The sequence below is a fragment of the Chionomys nivalis genome, chromosome 10 (genome assembly GCF_950005125.1).
Source record: "Chionomys nivalis chromosome 10, mChiNiv1.1, whole genome shotgun sequence".
Classification (NCBI taxonomy): domain Eukaryota; kingdom Metazoa; phylum Chordata; class Mammalia; order Rodentia; family Cricetidae; genus Chionomys; species Chionomys nivalis.
In genome coordinates this window covers 51,160,236-51,176,338 of record NC_080095.1, presented here as the reverse complement: position 1 = coordinate 51,176,338, position 16,103 = coordinate 51,160,236, and the positions used below count along the sequence as shown (strand labels likewise).

General features: G+C 43.5%; 2 protein-coding genes and 1 non-coding gene across 3 annotated transcripts in view; 1 reads left to right on the top strand and 2 right to left on the bottom strand.

Moving 5' to 3' along the window:
• Positions 1 to 16,103, top strand: part of Mnat1 (MNAT1 component of CDK activating kinase) — a 143,940-nt gene that overhangs the window by 23,755 nt on the left and 104,082 nt on the right. The window contains exon 2 of the mRNA XM_057783202.1: positions 15,155 to 15,307. Within this exon, the coding sequence (XP_057639185.1) occupies positions 15,155 to 15,307 (153 nt within the window). The remainder of the gene's footprint in view (positions 1 to 15,154; positions 15,308 to 16,103) is intronic.
• Positions 5,853 to 7,963, bottom strand: LOC130883031 (RING finger protein 44-like). Its single transcript, XM_057783201.1, is given in 3 exon segments — positions 5,853 to 7,580; positions 7,582 to 7,656; positions 7,818 to 7,963. Coding segments are annotated over 3 exon segments (1,299 nt in total). The 5' UTR covers positions 7,925 to 7,963; the 3' UTR covers positions 5,853 to 6,463.
• Positions 15,499 to 15,605, bottom strand: LOC130883265 (U6 spliceosomal RNA). Its single transcript, XR_009057950.1, has one exon. It is a non-coding gene; the product is annotated as a U6 spliceosomal RNA (small nuclear RNA).

Below are 16,103 nucleotides of genomic sequence, written 5' to 3'. Positions count from 1 at the left end.
AAGGCCGACCTAAGCTCCCTAACACGAGACTGTGGCTCCAAACATTGTCTTTGTAAGTAGTTTGTAAACAATAGGCTATGTATCAGCTGGCATTTAGTGTTTTCTGACTACATTATAGGTATTTCAAGCCATTAGAAATTTGATAAAGGCAATGAAAGGCTTATGAACTGTTAAAAGTGTAAGGGCAGTGAGGAAAGATTGACTAGCAAGTGGGTAGACGTGGTAGGTATGAGGGAGTGCGACAGAAAGCAAGCAAGCAAACCACACTTGACAGAAACTGAGGTTGCGGGTGGGTATGGCTCGGGGGTTGAGTACTTGCCTAGCATGTGTGAAGCCCTGAATTTGATCACCAGCATAGCAGTCCCCGTCGCCCTAAAGTGCGTGAAGATATAGCTTTAGGAAATTAGTTCTCCAGGTCATGTGTGTGTTTCTTTCTTTTTATAATTCCATTGGCTTACATATAGCATTTTTCTTTAAGAAGGTAGGCACATTATTTCATCACTTGGAGATGATTTTTCCTCCTCCTTTTTTTTTTTATTTTATTTTATTTTATTTTTCTAGACAGGGTTTCTCTGTAGCTTTGGAGCTGTCCTGGAACTAGCTCTTGTAGACCAGGCTGGCCTTGAACTCACAGAGATCCGCCTGCCTCTGTCTGGGATTAAAGGATGTACATGAACCCAGATACAGGCATTTGATTTGATGTTATGTACTTTTGCATACGTATAAGACTTTTAACATTTTCAAATGCTATTTTAAAAATTCTGGTGGCACACACCTTTAATCCCAGCACTTGGGAGGCAGAGGCAGGTGAATCTCTGTGAGTTCGAGACCAGCCTGGTCTACAAGAGCTAGTTCCAGGACAGGCTCCAAAGCCACAGAGAAACCCTGTCTCGAAAAACCAAAAAAAAAAAAAAAATCATTTATTTGAGACAAGTTCTCGTGTAGCTCAGGTTGGCCTTGAATTTGCCATATAACTAAGGCTGGCCCTGGATTCCTGTCTCCTGTTTTCTCCTGAATACTAGAAATACAAGTATGTGATGTTATCCTTAGCCTTTTAATTTTTATATAAGATTTTTATTTTATTTTATTTTGAGACACGTTCTCACTATGTAGCAGTTGGCTGCCCTAGAACTTGCTATGTAGACCAGGATGGCTTAGAACTCAAAGAAATCCACATGCCTCTACCTCCTGAATGCTGAGATTAATGATGTGTGTCTCCACGCTGGGCTATATAAGAATTTTTAAAATTGCTGTGGTTTAACCTGTGTTCTCCCTGCCAGTCTCATTCCAGAGTATATATGGGGAAAGGCTTATGGTTCTCTCCACATAAAAACATCTATGTTTCCGGCTTTGTTGGCAATACAGTCTGTTTCTGTGTCATCAGGTATCTGCAGGAAATAAAATACTGCATTAGTAATGCACGTATGTGTGTCATCTGTACAAGTATTCTAGTGGCAAGGTTAGAATTTGAAGCAAAGTATATGACAATAAATGAAATATTCATATAAGATGGTTATGTGACTTGGTTGAATTTAATGGGCAGGGCTCCAGAAGCTGCCTTAGAGGCCATTTCTATTGGCCGAGCCCAAGGATTACCATATTACCATACACTCTTCAAACTCTTTTTTTTTTTTTTAAAGATTTATTTATTATGTATACAACATTCCTTCCATGTTTGCTTGCAGGCCAGAAGAGGGCACCAGATCTCATTACAGAGGGCTGTGAGCCACCATGTGGTTGCTGGGAATTGAACTCAAGACCTCTGGAAGAGCATTCAGTGCTCTTAACCTCTGAGCCATCTCTCCAGCCCCCTCTTCAAACTCTTTATTGGGCTCTGCTAATAAGCTTTTTGAATAACAAAATACTTAAGGAAATTCCCTTAAAAAGAGTAAAAGTCTTGTTTTGACTCTGTAAGAGGTTTCAGTCCATGGCTCCTGGGTTCTGAGCTAAAGCCTGTGGTAGCATAGCAGCACATCATGGGAGGGGTATGTAGTGGAGGAGACCTTTTTATTCCTGGTGGCCAAGAAGCGTAGAGAGGCACTTGGGAGATGACTCAATGGTAAAGTGCTTGCCATCACAGCATGAAGACCCGAAGTTCTCTCATTAGGCCCCACCCCCTAAAGGCTCTTTGACTTTTCAGTAACACCATGGGCTGAGGACAAACGCCTTTAATACATAGGCCTTTGCAGGACATTCGAGATTTAACCACAGAATGAGCCTAACCTGCTGACAAGTGTGCTGGTTTTGGTTCTTTGTACAATTCAGAATCACTATTCAGTCTTACTACGCCCCATAGCCTCAGTGAGTGGGTGCAAACCTATGAATATTTGTGAATACAATGTAAATTGACATTAACTTCTCCAGACTCAAACTGCTGCTCCTTCCTCCTTGTTAGGATGAGGCGTAGTAGAGGACTCAGATGAGCATAGTAAGTCCTGACTCAAGTCTAGCTCACAGGTTTCTGTTCTTACCTGGGAGGCATTTAATCGGTTCCTAGATGTGTAGTTTGATATACATACATGGTACTGGCAGAAGCCTTTATTTGGCCTTAATAGGGAAAGTCAAGGTAAAACATAAAACTGTGCCTCCTCTGCTCTGCAGAGTGCAGCTGTCCCTGTAGTCTGAGTTTAACATGTTCATTGGGTGTAGATTGGTTTTCTGTCCACAGCCAGTACTGCTTTCTGAGGATTTATAGTTTTTGATCCACCATTGTGGGATCTTGCGTATTATGCTGTTTCTTGCCAAGAGTACTACTTTATACTGAGGCAGTGAGTCTCAGTTGACCCAACTCACTGCTTCTCTATCCACGGTCCTCTGATTGATATAGAAGTTAAAATTTTGCCTCTTAAAGATCAGCTGAAAATCAGGCTTGGTGACACACATCTGTAATCCAGCACTCAAAGGCAGAAGCAGGTGGCGAATTTGAAGAAATCCTGGGTTAAGCAGCAAGGCTTTCTCAAAACAGAAAAAAAAAAAAAAACAACAAAAAACAAAACACACACACATAATTTCTTTTGAGGTGTCTGATTGAAGGCAATTTTCTACAAGAGTTGATAGCATCCTTCAGTATCTTTTTATATCTTGAATATGTGACCTTAATATGGATGACTATTGGGTGTCCTGAGCAGATACAATACATGGATCCTTGAACACAGGGATCAGAGTAGGTGCTCTCACTTGGTAACTTTAGGCTATGTGAGTTTAGAGGTCGTGTTCCTATCGGGAAATCCCACTAGGGGACAGACACAGTGAGGGCTTCTTTAGGACATGCCTGCTATCTAGTCACATGGAGCTCCTTGTGCTGAAAAGTTACTGGAGAAGCAAAGGAGTCACTAGCAGTAGTATTTGACTTTCTTCATCATCATGAGGGGTTCAGGGAAGAATATGCCTGGCATGCAAGGGAGCCACTGGAATGTCTCCTGGTGCTCCCAAACCCATCACTGTGCTAACCATACAAGTGTAGCAGCCACAGCCTACAAAGGCTGTGGAACCAGGCATTAGGGCTTTTAGAGATAAGGGTTTGGGTAAACATAGTAGCAAGTTGCCATGCCAGCAGCTGTTGGCAGAGGATGAGGGGACTCTAGAGTGAGATGATGCCAGTAATGGCCAGGAAATGAACTGCAGCATCGAGGCTGTAGTTTTTCCTCTCTTGAAAAAGTTTCCTGTGGAAAAAGGAAAGACTTCTTAATGAGCTGTCCTAGCTATAAAGGGATCCTTTTCTAAGAGACAAGTATTTTTTGGATGGTTTAATTTGAATAAGCCACTCATTTTTCTACAGCATTTTATGATTGATTTGTAGAATCCATATATAGTCTGAATAATTGAAGTACTATGGAAAAATTGCCTTGCTTTTGTGGCAAGGCTTCCACTAGTATTGTACACACCCTTTCACATAGAAGCTAAATTTGTATAAAATGAAAATTATCAGTCTTTTTTACATGATTTAAAATTTTAAGTTACCTTTAGGAAGTTCCTGCCCCAGTGGCATAATTATGTCTTCCAATAATCTCATAAAAATTTAAAGTTTTCTCTCTTATCTATTTGTTCACATGAAATTTATTTATTTATTATTTTTTTTATACATCATACATTTATTAGTGAATATCCCTCTGAAATCAGCAACAATATTAAAAAAAATAATGATTGCACTACTTGGTCAAGCAGAACTAGCAACTTTCATTTTAAAAAAAGTACAAATCTGTTAAAAATTTCAATCCGTATACACATATATAATACAACATACTAGTTATGTTAAATGCTACAAACCAATGTGAGTCCAGTGGGATGGAAAAAACCACACATTTAAGCTTTAAGAACCATTTTCTCTATATATTAGCATTTTCTCAAATACGTACATGGGAAATGAGGTAACTGTAAGATGTGCAAGGAACAGGTCATCACATGTGTTTACATGTGTGTAATTATATATATAATATAAAACCTTTCCAACAGAACACAGGCGCTGGGCCCAGCAGTGCTGGGGGAAGGTACCTTGCCCACTGTCATTCCTAGGCCAGAAGTTGGTAAATAAAGAGTAAACAATGCCTAGCCCCCACCACAGGAAATCATTGGTAACATGGCATCTACAGCAAGGTTGGCAAATCACAAACATCCTAAGTAATTGTTTGGTAAATCTTTCTTAAATGATTAAAAAAACAAAACAAAAAATACAAATGAAAACCGTGTATTCCCCACAGTAGCTGCTCGTTGGAATCGTCACTGCAGCCAACACAATCCATGAGCCAATTCCGCTGCCCCAGGAAACCACAAGGGTTTGAAAACCTTTTGTTGGGGTGAGGAAGGGACAGGGGTTGGATAAGGTGGTTCTGTGTAAAACGTGGATTTTCAACACTGCTATAAATATAGAAATCACCTGGAATTATATACAGTAAGACTTTGGGTTCTTGTGGGGTGGGACCAGGCCGATGGGCCCCCTGGCAGGATGGGTTGTGGGAGGCAGGGCGAGCCAGGGCTGCTGAGGAGAACGAGGGTGGTTGGAGCATCCCTGAGGCAGCAGGCGCCTGCTAGGATGTGCTGGCCCCACACGTGGTTCGTTCACTCAGGGCAGCAACCCCAGACAGGGGTAGGAAAGGAAAAGAATGGGACCTGGAAGGAGGAGTAGGGAACTCAGCCTCCTCCAGAACTTGGAGGGCAAGAGATCAGACTGGGAGGGGCCCCCAGGTGGAGGTTCACGCCCTCCCTGATCTCCATCCTCATGGGATTCCTAGGAAGAGACTCAACCAGGCAGGTGGGAGACAGCCCCTGGCTGGAGGAAATGCCCTGAAAAGCAATCGGTCCCTGGTAGGCTCTAGGGACATGTGCAGTACAGTGCATGGCAGTTATCAGCTGAGCACAGACCCCCAACCCTGCCCTGACTTCCAACCACCCAGCGCAGTCCCAGCCACACGCTCATAGGGAGGCCTGGTGCGGCACAACCTGACCCTTCTCTGCCCCCTGGGCATTTGTTCCCGGTTGGTCCCTATGCCCTCACCCCACTCCTATTAAACCAAAGAAGGAAAAACAAAACCAAAAAAGGAAAACAAAAAACAAAAAAAACAAAAAACAAAACAAAAAACCAACCAAACAAAAAAACAAAACAAAACAAAAAACCCCGAACACCTCTAAATATCCATACCCCCTACACGCAATTTTGGGCCAAATGAATAAACAAAAACTGCTGTTCCTCACGTTCATGCAAACGACAGAGGGGGAGAAGATCGAGCACGGGTCTGACACTGTCCCTGGTGGGGGGGCACTCACCAGGAACACAAGGACATGCCCAGATTGTGGCTTGGCTCTTGCAGAACATAATGTGTTCAGCTTGGAGCCCCCATCCCATTTGCTCAAAGACTGTGGCTGGGATACCCTCCAGCCTGGGGTGGGCTGGAATCCTGTGCCTGGGGTGGGGTCCTGGGGAGTCAGACCCACACTGCACAGCAGTGGAGGCAGAGTCGACTGCCTAAGTCTGTCTGGAGTCCTGGGCCTTAGGAAATGGTCGCTGGCTCCCATCTGCCCACAGACCTGGCAGTCCTACCTGTGCAAGGAGTACTTCTCTTCAGTACAAGAGACCAGCTGACCCAGGGTGGCTACTCCTTTGCCCATTTTTGGGGGTGGGGATCACACCAGCCACCACACTTGGGGAATGGACTCCTGCCTCCCAGAGCCAGCAGGAAGAAGGACCCAAGGGCAAATTAAGAGGCAGACTGAGTTGGGGACACTCAGGCAGCTCTATGGCGGGCGGGCAGGCAGGCAGTTTGAGGAAGGAGTCTTTGGAGCTTGGCAAACGCAGGGGCTTATTGCAGGGGCTTCTCCAGGGTTGACCCTGGCACCAGCTCTCAAGTTGCCGGTAGGAATGCTGAGACAGGCCTGGCCCCTCCCTTACAGTTCTCCCTGGGCCACTCCCTGCCTCCCCCCACCCATTTCTGGAGCTTTGGGCAGGGTTCTTGTGGGTGGCTGTGGAGCCTCACTCAGCCTCCCTGGGCACCTCGGAGGCATCAGCCCGGCAAATGGGACAGGTCCGGTTGGCCTTCAACCACTTGTCAACACACTTGGCATGGAACTCATGGTTGCAGGGCAGGACTCGGAGCAGCTGCCGCACCTCAAAGTCACTGAAGCAGACCACACACACAGTCTGCTCAGACTGATGGCTGTCAGGGTTAAAGTGGTATGATGGCAGCTGCTCTATGTCTGCTTTGGTGAGGCCGCGGGGCTTGGCATCTCCCAGCCGCTCAGCCAGGTCCAGGAGGGCCTCAAAGTTCTCCATGTCATCCACATCCAGGTTGATGGTGGGGCCCATGGTGGTCGGTGACATTGGCAGCATTGAAAGGAAGGAGGGGAGGAAGCTTGGGTAATAAGATGGTGGTGGCGGCGGCGGCGGCGGCGTTGGTGGTAGCAGCAGCGGCTGCTGTAGACGGTATCTCTGTGTGCTCAGTCTCCGTGGCATCATGTGGGAATATGGCACACCAAAGGACAGCTCCTGGTGTAGTGGCTCATGCGGTAGGTAGTGAAGGGGCACTGAGGGTGACAAGGCTGGGCCAGTGGCAGAGGTGGAGTAAGTGAAGCTACCTAAGGGGTGCTGATCCCCTCGAAGGTCCATATCATTGTCCAGACGCTGCAGGGACAGACGTGGGTGCTGGGTCTGCAGGGACACAAACTGCCCGAGTGGTGCCATGTGGGTAGGTTGAGGTGGTGGGGCCGGTGGCGGGGGTTGAAGAATGTAGTGGTCACTGGAGATGAGGTGGGGGTAGGTATGGTAGGGCACAGGGAGCTGCTGCATGGTACTTGCCTGGATCAGCTGTGGAGGTGGGAGGCAGCAGAGGGGGTAGTGCTGCTCACTGAACATCACGGAGCATGCTGGGAGCTGCTGGGCACTGCAGCCAGGGATGTGTTGGCTTATAGGCAAGGGGAAGCCTTGGGCGGTCACTGTGGTGACTGTGTAGGACAGAGGGACAGGCCCCTGGTGCACCTGTTCGTGGGGATCAACCATGAACGGGCTCTGCTGGGTGGCCGGGTGCAGCATTCGTGGGCTCCTGCCGGCAGGAGCTGAGGCTCGGTGCTCCTCTACAGAGGGGTGTGACGGTCGGGGGCAGCAGCTGCTGGGAGGGGAAGTGCTCATCCTGGGTAGGTGGGCTGGCCAGGGGCCCCTCGTGGCCAAGGCTGCACCACACAGAGGAGCCCCAAGAGGACAGAGGAGCGCCACTCATTTATAATGCAGGGAGGGAAGACTGGGTCATAATCCACAGTAGATAGTTCAGGGCCCTAGGGCCCACCCAAGCCAAGATGGCTGCCCTTGAATAGAGATGGAGACGTCTTCCTACCTTCCCCAGAGCTGGCCTGGACGGCTGCTAGGTCTTGTAGAGAATCGCCAGTGACCCACAGGGGCAGAGGGTGGCCACTTAGTCACTGCCAAAGCCCATGGTCTCATCAGGGGAGCAGGTAGGTGGAGGGGCTGGGCCGGGGCTCACAACCCTGGGGCCACAGCTGGGCTCCACCCCCACTAGGCAGCGGTGCGTTGCTCCCGGAGAAGCCTGGTCCCGCTCCGGCTGCGGCTTGGAAGCCGCCAGCCGCGGCCCTCCCCCTGCTCCCGCAGTGGACCCTGCTCGCCCGAAATTTATTTTTTGTATACAGATATTTCCCTTAATCTAGAAAGCCAATGGTGTCTTCAAGCATTTAGTGAGAAGTATTCCTTTGCATATTGGTTATAATGCTATGTCATTCCTATGTCAAAGTCTTAGATATGCATCAGTCTTTGTTTGTGTGTGTTTGTTACACAGTTTCATATAGCCCAGGTTATCCTGGAGTTCACCATATGACCTTATGTCGTCCAGGTTGGTGCTGAACTCACAATCTTCCTGTCTCAGCCTTCCATGTGATGGGATTATAGGCATGAGCCATCTTGCCAGACTTTTCTTATGCATTTTAAACTTCTTTGGTGTGTGCTGATGTTTTGGTGGTAAATGGATCCATGCACATCTTCCTGGAATGTCAATTTTACCTAAGGAAAAAATTTAATAATTGATACCTATTTGAAGGTATTTTCCAGTTTTAAAAAAGGGACCATTATAGAGACAAGTAAAGTTTTCTTTCTTTTTTTTTTAACAAGTAAAGTTTTCATGATTTTTTTAAAGATAAAGTATTATATTTTGTAGAAATGTTGACCTGAGGGAAGTTTGGGGAAACATTTGAGGCTTGTCTTTAGTCTTTTTGCATGTGCATTCTCTTAGTTTTTCAGAGTATCATTGGAAAAGACTATGACTACCTTACAGGAACTTTCTTTTTCTTTTTTGTTAAAATATTCTTTTTATTGTTGTATTTCTAAATTGAGAGCTTAATGGCTCTTATTTTGCTGTGCTTTATGCTTTGTAATTTGAAATGTCATTATTTTGTGCTTTAAGGCCATTAGCTTTCTCAAGACCCAGCTCAAATTAGCCTATTTCTTCTGGATACTTTTATATTTATAATTCTTGCTACTAGTGTGCCTTTGAACTCTGGTCCCGATTGATTCCTTGAGTGATTGTTATCATAGTTAATGTTTTCTGAGAGCATAATAAATACCTGGTGCATTTCTGAACCTGTAACCTATGGAAAACTTACAGTTGAGTTAGCATGGCAGAGGTAAGGTTGCCTGGGTGCAGGGTAACAATCAAAAGATACCCTTGCTGCAAGCTAATATAGAGCAGGACCCTATCTCAAAACCTGTCTTCTGCTGGCCCACAGCTCTGGTAGTCCTTTCCAGATGTTTTCCTTCTTTGTTAAAAATGAGCTTTTATTTCCTCCTGAATTTGAGATCTTTCTGTCTCAACTTCTTGAGTGCTAGGTTACATTTGACACCATAAACCCCTCCCTCCCTCCCTTCCCTGCCTCCCTCCCTTCCCTGCCTCCCCATCTGTCTTCTTTTTTTTTAAAGGATCTTGATATGTTTCTAAACTTAAACTCCTGAGCTAGTGATCCTCCGGCATCGGCCCCTAAAGCAGATGAGACTATAAACACATGCCTCTACCTCTGTCTGTAAAATTCTGAACTGGTCATAGTAAATCATGTCTAATAATCCCAGGAATTGGGTGGGAGGCTGAGGCAAGAGGATTGCCATGAGGTCAGCCTGGACTACATAATGAATTCAAGACTAGCCTAGACTAGAGAGTGAGACACTGTCTTAAAAACCTCCCACATAGAGCCTAGGCTGTTTGGATGCTCACCTAACTAGACCTGGATGGAGGTGGGAGGTCCTTGGACTTCCCATAGGGCAGGGAACCCTGACTGCTCTTCAGGCTGATGAGGGAGGGGGACTTGATTGAGGGAGGGGGAAGGAAATGGGAGGCGGTGGTGGGGAGGAGGCAGGAATCTTTAATAAATAAATAAATAAATTTAAAAAAACCTCCCACATAAAATGAATAAATATAAATAAATTACAACCATTTTAAAATGAAGAATTCAGTGCAATTTATATATTTATGTATTGTGCACATATCACCTTTCTAACTCTAAAGCTTTTTTAGCATCACCGAAAGAAACCCTTTATCTGTTAAGCAGTTAGTTTTTAACCCCGTTTCTAGTAACTACCAGCCTGTTTTCTTGCCTATTCTATATCTCGCACAAAGCAGGATTGTGTAATATGTGGCCTTTTGTAAATTCTTACTCCTTTCACTTGGCGTATGTTTTCTCAGGTTCTTTCTCTGCTTGAATGATTCAATTGTGTTTACATACCACAATTTGTTCTTCTGTTCATCTGTTGGCAGACATTTGGGTTCTGTCTTCCTTTTGGTTGTTGTGAACACTGCTGTTTATGAACATGCTTGCACATGCATTTGTTTGAGCACCTGTTTTGGGGTTTATAATCAGGAGCAGAATTCTTGGTCATGTAATAAATCCTATTCATCTTCTTGAGGAACCACAAGCTCTTTCCCATAACAGGTGAACTCATGTACATCTGTACTGGTAATGTTCAAGGGATTGGATTTCTCTTGTTGACACTTGTACTTCTTAAAATTATAGTCATCCTTGTATGAATAAAATGATGTTACAATTAAATTTGCTTTTTCTCTAATGACTAATCATGGGCATTTTTTTTTTTTATGTACCTTTGGTGTTTTGTCTTTTTGGATTTGGGTGTTTTTATGATCTTTTTGTTCCTGATCTGTAGGGTTTCTTCATCTTTTCTGAACAGCAGACCTTTACCTTTGCCCTTTGCATTTGTAGATTGTCATTTTACTTCTGAGTAATATCCTTTACTCCTGCCTCAGCCTCCCAAGTTCTAGAATTTACAGATGTGGGCTCCACCCCTGGCCTCAGTTTTTTTATGAAATAAAATAAATAAAATAAAATCTGACAATAAATGTCAGAGGGGAAAGGGAAGGGTGTCATCTCGGTCTTTAAAAAAAAACGTTAAGTATGTCTTCGGAAGTGTATATAATACTGACGATTTAGACCTTTTCAGCAACTTTTCTTGTGTTCTGTAAAATTTAAGATTTTGTTTGAAAGAATTCCCAGGTTTATCATAGCACATACTGCTGACCTGTTGGTTCTGCTGCCAGAGAAATACAACTGGCAATTACCAACTTTTCTTACGTTCTTTTCATGTGTCTAGTTTCCATGTCTATAGTCTATAAATACATAGAAAAAGATGTGCCCACATAAACAAAATCAGCAGGTTGTTAGAAGCAAGATGTGGAGCAGAATGAATTAAAGCTTTGTTTTTCTCTGTATACCTCATGTTATTTAAACATTAAGGGTATTTGATATTCTTTTTTCAGGTAAACTCTGAGAAAGAAAGGCTGGGAATGTAGTTCAGACAATGTGCGCAGATCCCTGGTTTCAGTGACCCCAAATAAATTAAGTAAATAAGCAAATAGATAGATTAAAATAAAAAAATAGGGTAAGAAAATTCTAAAGTCGCTTGTTGGGACTGGAGAGATGTTTTAGTGGTCAAAATCATGAAGTAGACTTGGGTTCAGTTCCCAGCCATATAGTATCTCAGAACTTTTCATGACTACATTTTCAGGAGATCCAGCACCTCCTTCTGATTTCCATAGACACCATGACTGTGCTGCACATCCATTCATGTGGGCAAAGTCAGCACATCTCAGAAAAAGTAGTTTTTCTCTGCCCTTTCCTGAAAGAGACAGAAGAGTGCAGGGAATTGAACCTAGGGTCCCATTTATCCTAATTACACATTTTAACATTCAACTACCCCATAGCAATTCTGTTTCAGTTATTTTGGCTTTAAAGCAGTGTAGCTGTAGCAGGAGACAGCTCTTTCGTTCCCAGACACCCAGACCCAAATTATCACACAGAAGCTATATTAATTACAATATTGTTTGGGCTACTAGCTCAGGCTTCTTATTAACTAACTCTTAGATCTTAAATTAACCCATTTCTATTATCCTGTGTATCACACAAGGTTGTGGCCTACTAGTAAGGTTTTGGTGGTGGTGTCTTTCCTCTTTGGCAGCTACATGGTGTCTCTTTGACTTCATCTACTTTCTCTCTATATCTCTGTTTGGATATCCCTCCTGGCTTTGTTCTCTTAAGCCATTGGCTGAAATAACTTCTTTATTAGCCAGTAGTAATAAAACATATTCACAGCATACAGAGGGGAATCCCACATCATCTCCTCTTTTCTGTCTAGGATGGTTTTAACTTTAACATAGTAAAATTACATATAATAAAACAGTTTCAAACAAGAATTATAATTACAATATTTCGTCTATTTCTTTGTGAGTATAAAGTTTTATATCTAATTTTTCTTTAGCATACTACAAAAGAAAACTGTGTTTCTATACCACTTCTCCCCTTCAAATCTATTCTCTGTGCTAGGAAGGGGGAAGTCTTCTTTATCACACAGCTAGAAAAAGTTCAGTCTCAGCACTGAGGTTTCCTGGTGAAAGAGAGTAAATAAAACCAACGAGGAATCCATCTGTTCTATAATGTCTAGCTTGGTGATTCCAGGCCAAGTGTGCACTGTCATGGGGCTAGCAGGCAGTCTCATTTGGAGGCCTAGGCACCTTAGGCATGTGGTCTCTCATGTTTGGCCCTATCCCTGGAGCCACTCCCTGGGGCATCAGGAGGAGGAGAGCCAGTCATTGGCATTATGGGAGTGTCTGTCATGTGGGGGTGGGTATCATACCAGAGTGAGGAGAACCAGAGACTGGGAGGAAGCAGGATCATAGCCCCAGCAGAAGGAGGAATAGCGAAATGAGCTGGAAGTGTGTTTCCCGGTTTAAATGCAGCTGTTGTCAGTAAGGCTCTTGACTTCATCCATTTCTGGTAGTAGTTTTTCATATCCTCTTTTTCCTACCACTGCATTGTGTCTTTCTCATAGCTTGAGAATCATGGGTAATATATGTATTTGTGGTGGTTTGAGTAAAAATGGCCCGTAGGCTCTTAGATCTGAATGCTTGGTCACCAGGGAGTGGCACTATTTGAAAGGATTAGGAGGATAACCTTGTTGAAGGAATGTGTCACTGGGATGGGCTTTGAGGTTTCAAAAGCCCACGCCAAACCCTGACTCTCCTTCTTCAGAAGATCAGGTTGTAGCTCTCAGCGACTGCTCCAGCATCATTTCTGCTTGTGTGCATCATGCTTCCTAGTGATAATGGACTAAACCTCTGAACTGTAAGCAGGCCTCAATTCAATGCCTGCCTGCCCACCCGCCCGCCCGCCCTCCCTCCCTCCCTCCCTCCCACATCCCTCCCTCCCTCCTTCCCTCCCTCCCTGCCTCCCTCCCTCCCTCCGTCCCTTCCTCCTTTTCTTTCGAGTCTTCTTGAGACAGGGTCTTGTCTGTAGCCCTGGCTGGCTTGGAGCTATCTATAATGCTAGTCTTGAACTTACAATGCTCTTTCTGCCTCAATACACTAGAATTATAGGCATGTGCCATCGCACTTAGCATTTGAAAATTCTTATACCCTTTTTCACTTTTCTGATTCCATTTATCACTTATGTCAAATACTTACTTGGAAAAATGAAGAAAGATGCTTAAATACCACACTAGCTCAGAATTGAGAAATAGATGGTTATTTATTTAGGGGTAGACTCCCAAATCAGAATCTTCTGCTGGAATGGAGATCAGAAACTGAAATCCACAACCTGAACAGAGAGGCTGGAAAAAGAGGCTGAACGCATGCTCTACATCAGCATATCTAGTATAAGAGGCCACGCCCCAGTGGGCAGGTAACCACTGGCTGTAAGACTTCCTACAGCAGAAAATGTTTTGCTCTTGTTTGTAGGGATTTCTCTTTCTTGTCGGTGTGATGACTGTGGTACACACCTTTTGTCCTCACACTTGGAAGGATTTCTCTTTCTTGTCGGGTGTGATGGCTGTGGTGCACACCTTTTGTCCTCACACTTGGAAGGCAGAGTTACTGTGAGTTTAAGGCCAGCCTGGTCTACAGAGAGTCAGCCGGGGATGCACAATGAGACTGTCTGAAAAAAAAATCTCTTTCTCTCCTGCTATTTCATTTTTTTCATAATATTTACTTATAACCTGCAGTCAAGCAATGTGAGATTCAAGTTTTCTTACAAAAAATATATAGTTCTATTTTTTTGAGACAGAATCTCATAATATAGCCAAGACTGACCTCAAATTTGTTAAATAGCTAAGGATGACATTGTGTTTCTGGTCCTGTCTTGACTTCCTGAGTGCTAGGATTTATAGGATGCACTGCCACAGATGGTTGAGATTCATGCTTAAACACTACATCTGTTTGTTTCTTATGTATACAAAACCCAAACATGGTTTTATGTAATGTTTTTAGTAATTTAGTGTATGAAACAGTTTTATGATGTGGAATTTTCTGTTCAGTGTCATGGCAACATTATAACATTTCAGTTTTCTGAACATTTTAGTCTCTCTCTCTCTGTGTCTGTGTGTGTCTGTGTGTGTATTTTGGCCAGAGACCAATGTTGGGTGTCTTCTTCAATTGTTTTTCACCTTACGTTTTGAAATGAGGTCTCTCACTGAATCTGGGGCTCACAGGTAGTCTAGGTCGTTTTGCTAGTGAGCGTCAAAGAATCCGCCTTGGTTTCAGCCTCCTCAGTACTGTGACTACAGCAGCACGCCACCATACCCCGCCTGTATGTGGGCACCGGAAGTCCAAACCCATGCCCTCATGCTTACACAGTGAGCACCTTATGACAGCCATCTCTCCAGTCCTGTTTTGGGGTTCTGGATTGGGATGCTCAGCTTATTATAAAGAGACTTGACAGTGCATTGGCAAGATTTTCCTTCCCCATTTCCTGTTTTCCTCTTCTGAATCTTCTTTTCCTCTCTCAATTTAGTCACCTTTGACATTTCTATAACTAGTATCTCTTCAGTTATCTGTGTCTGAAAAGGAATTGCCAAATAAAGGTTATATTCCATAGTTTTATTTTTTGTAAAATTATAAGTAGCCATGAAATTTTTATCTCCCATCTTCAGTCTTTCCCTGATAGGCAGATTGTTTAAGCTTGTAGATTTGAAGACTACCTTAAATGCTGTGTTTTCTGTCATTTAAAATTTATTTACTTTTGAGAATTTCATACATTGAGTACCATATTTGCATCAGTTCATCCCTTCCTCTCCCCACTCTAATTCTTCCTGTCTCCATCAACTCCCTTCCGCACTCCTGACCGCTTCTTGCTTCACAACTATTACTATGATGCTATATGTGCTTCTTTACAGGTGTGAGAGTTGTGTGGATTTGCTGTTCGTGAGAGGAGCTGGGAACTGTCCTGAGTGTGGCACTCCCCTGAGAAAGAGCAACTTCAGGGTGCAGCTCTTTGAAGATCCCACTGTTGACAAGGAGGTTGAGATTCGGAAAAAAGTGCTGAAGATGTAAGTGTTATTTATTGCTGAGGGACTGGCCAGCAAAGACAACTTGGACAGTTATCTCAGTAGCCATTATCATTACCTGCTCATGTCGGCTTGAACAGATTGGCAAATAACAAAGTAGTTATAAAAATCAGCTATGCACTTACTTTACAAAATTTGTTAAGTTTATGGTAACTATATCATCTACCCTTTGTTAAAGAAGAACTGTCTTCACGAATTTGTATGTCATCCTGGTTCAGGGGCCGTGCTAATTTTCTATGTATTGTTCCAATTTGTGTATTTGTGCTGCTGAAGCGAGCACGAGAACTTTCTTGGTGTTTTCACAATTTATTCATTTGCTATTATTTAATTAGCAAATACCTGTGTTATATGTATTAGCAGTAATTAAAATATGGTGTGTAAGAGAGGTGTCAACCTTGTTCTCATGAGGCTTACTAGTAAAGTAGTATAGGATATTAAGGAGATAAAAAATAAAGTAGTGAACAAAGCAGATTTACTATAAGGACTGATGAGAACATTTAAGTTTCAATTTGAAGCTCATTTAGAGACACTAAAATATTAGCTGTACTTTATTTTGGCATGCATGTGGGTGCATTTTTATGATTTGTTAGTAGTTTTGAGTTTCATTTTATTTGCCCCCTTTGTTATAGGTATTTTATTATTTTTAAATTAATACGTTTTCTTAAGGTTTTGTTTTGTTTTTGGTGTTGGAGGATTGAATGTAATGCCTTGGGTACTCTAAGCACGGACTCTGCCTCTGAGCCACAAAGCTAAATTGTGATTGACTCCCCCGCCCCTG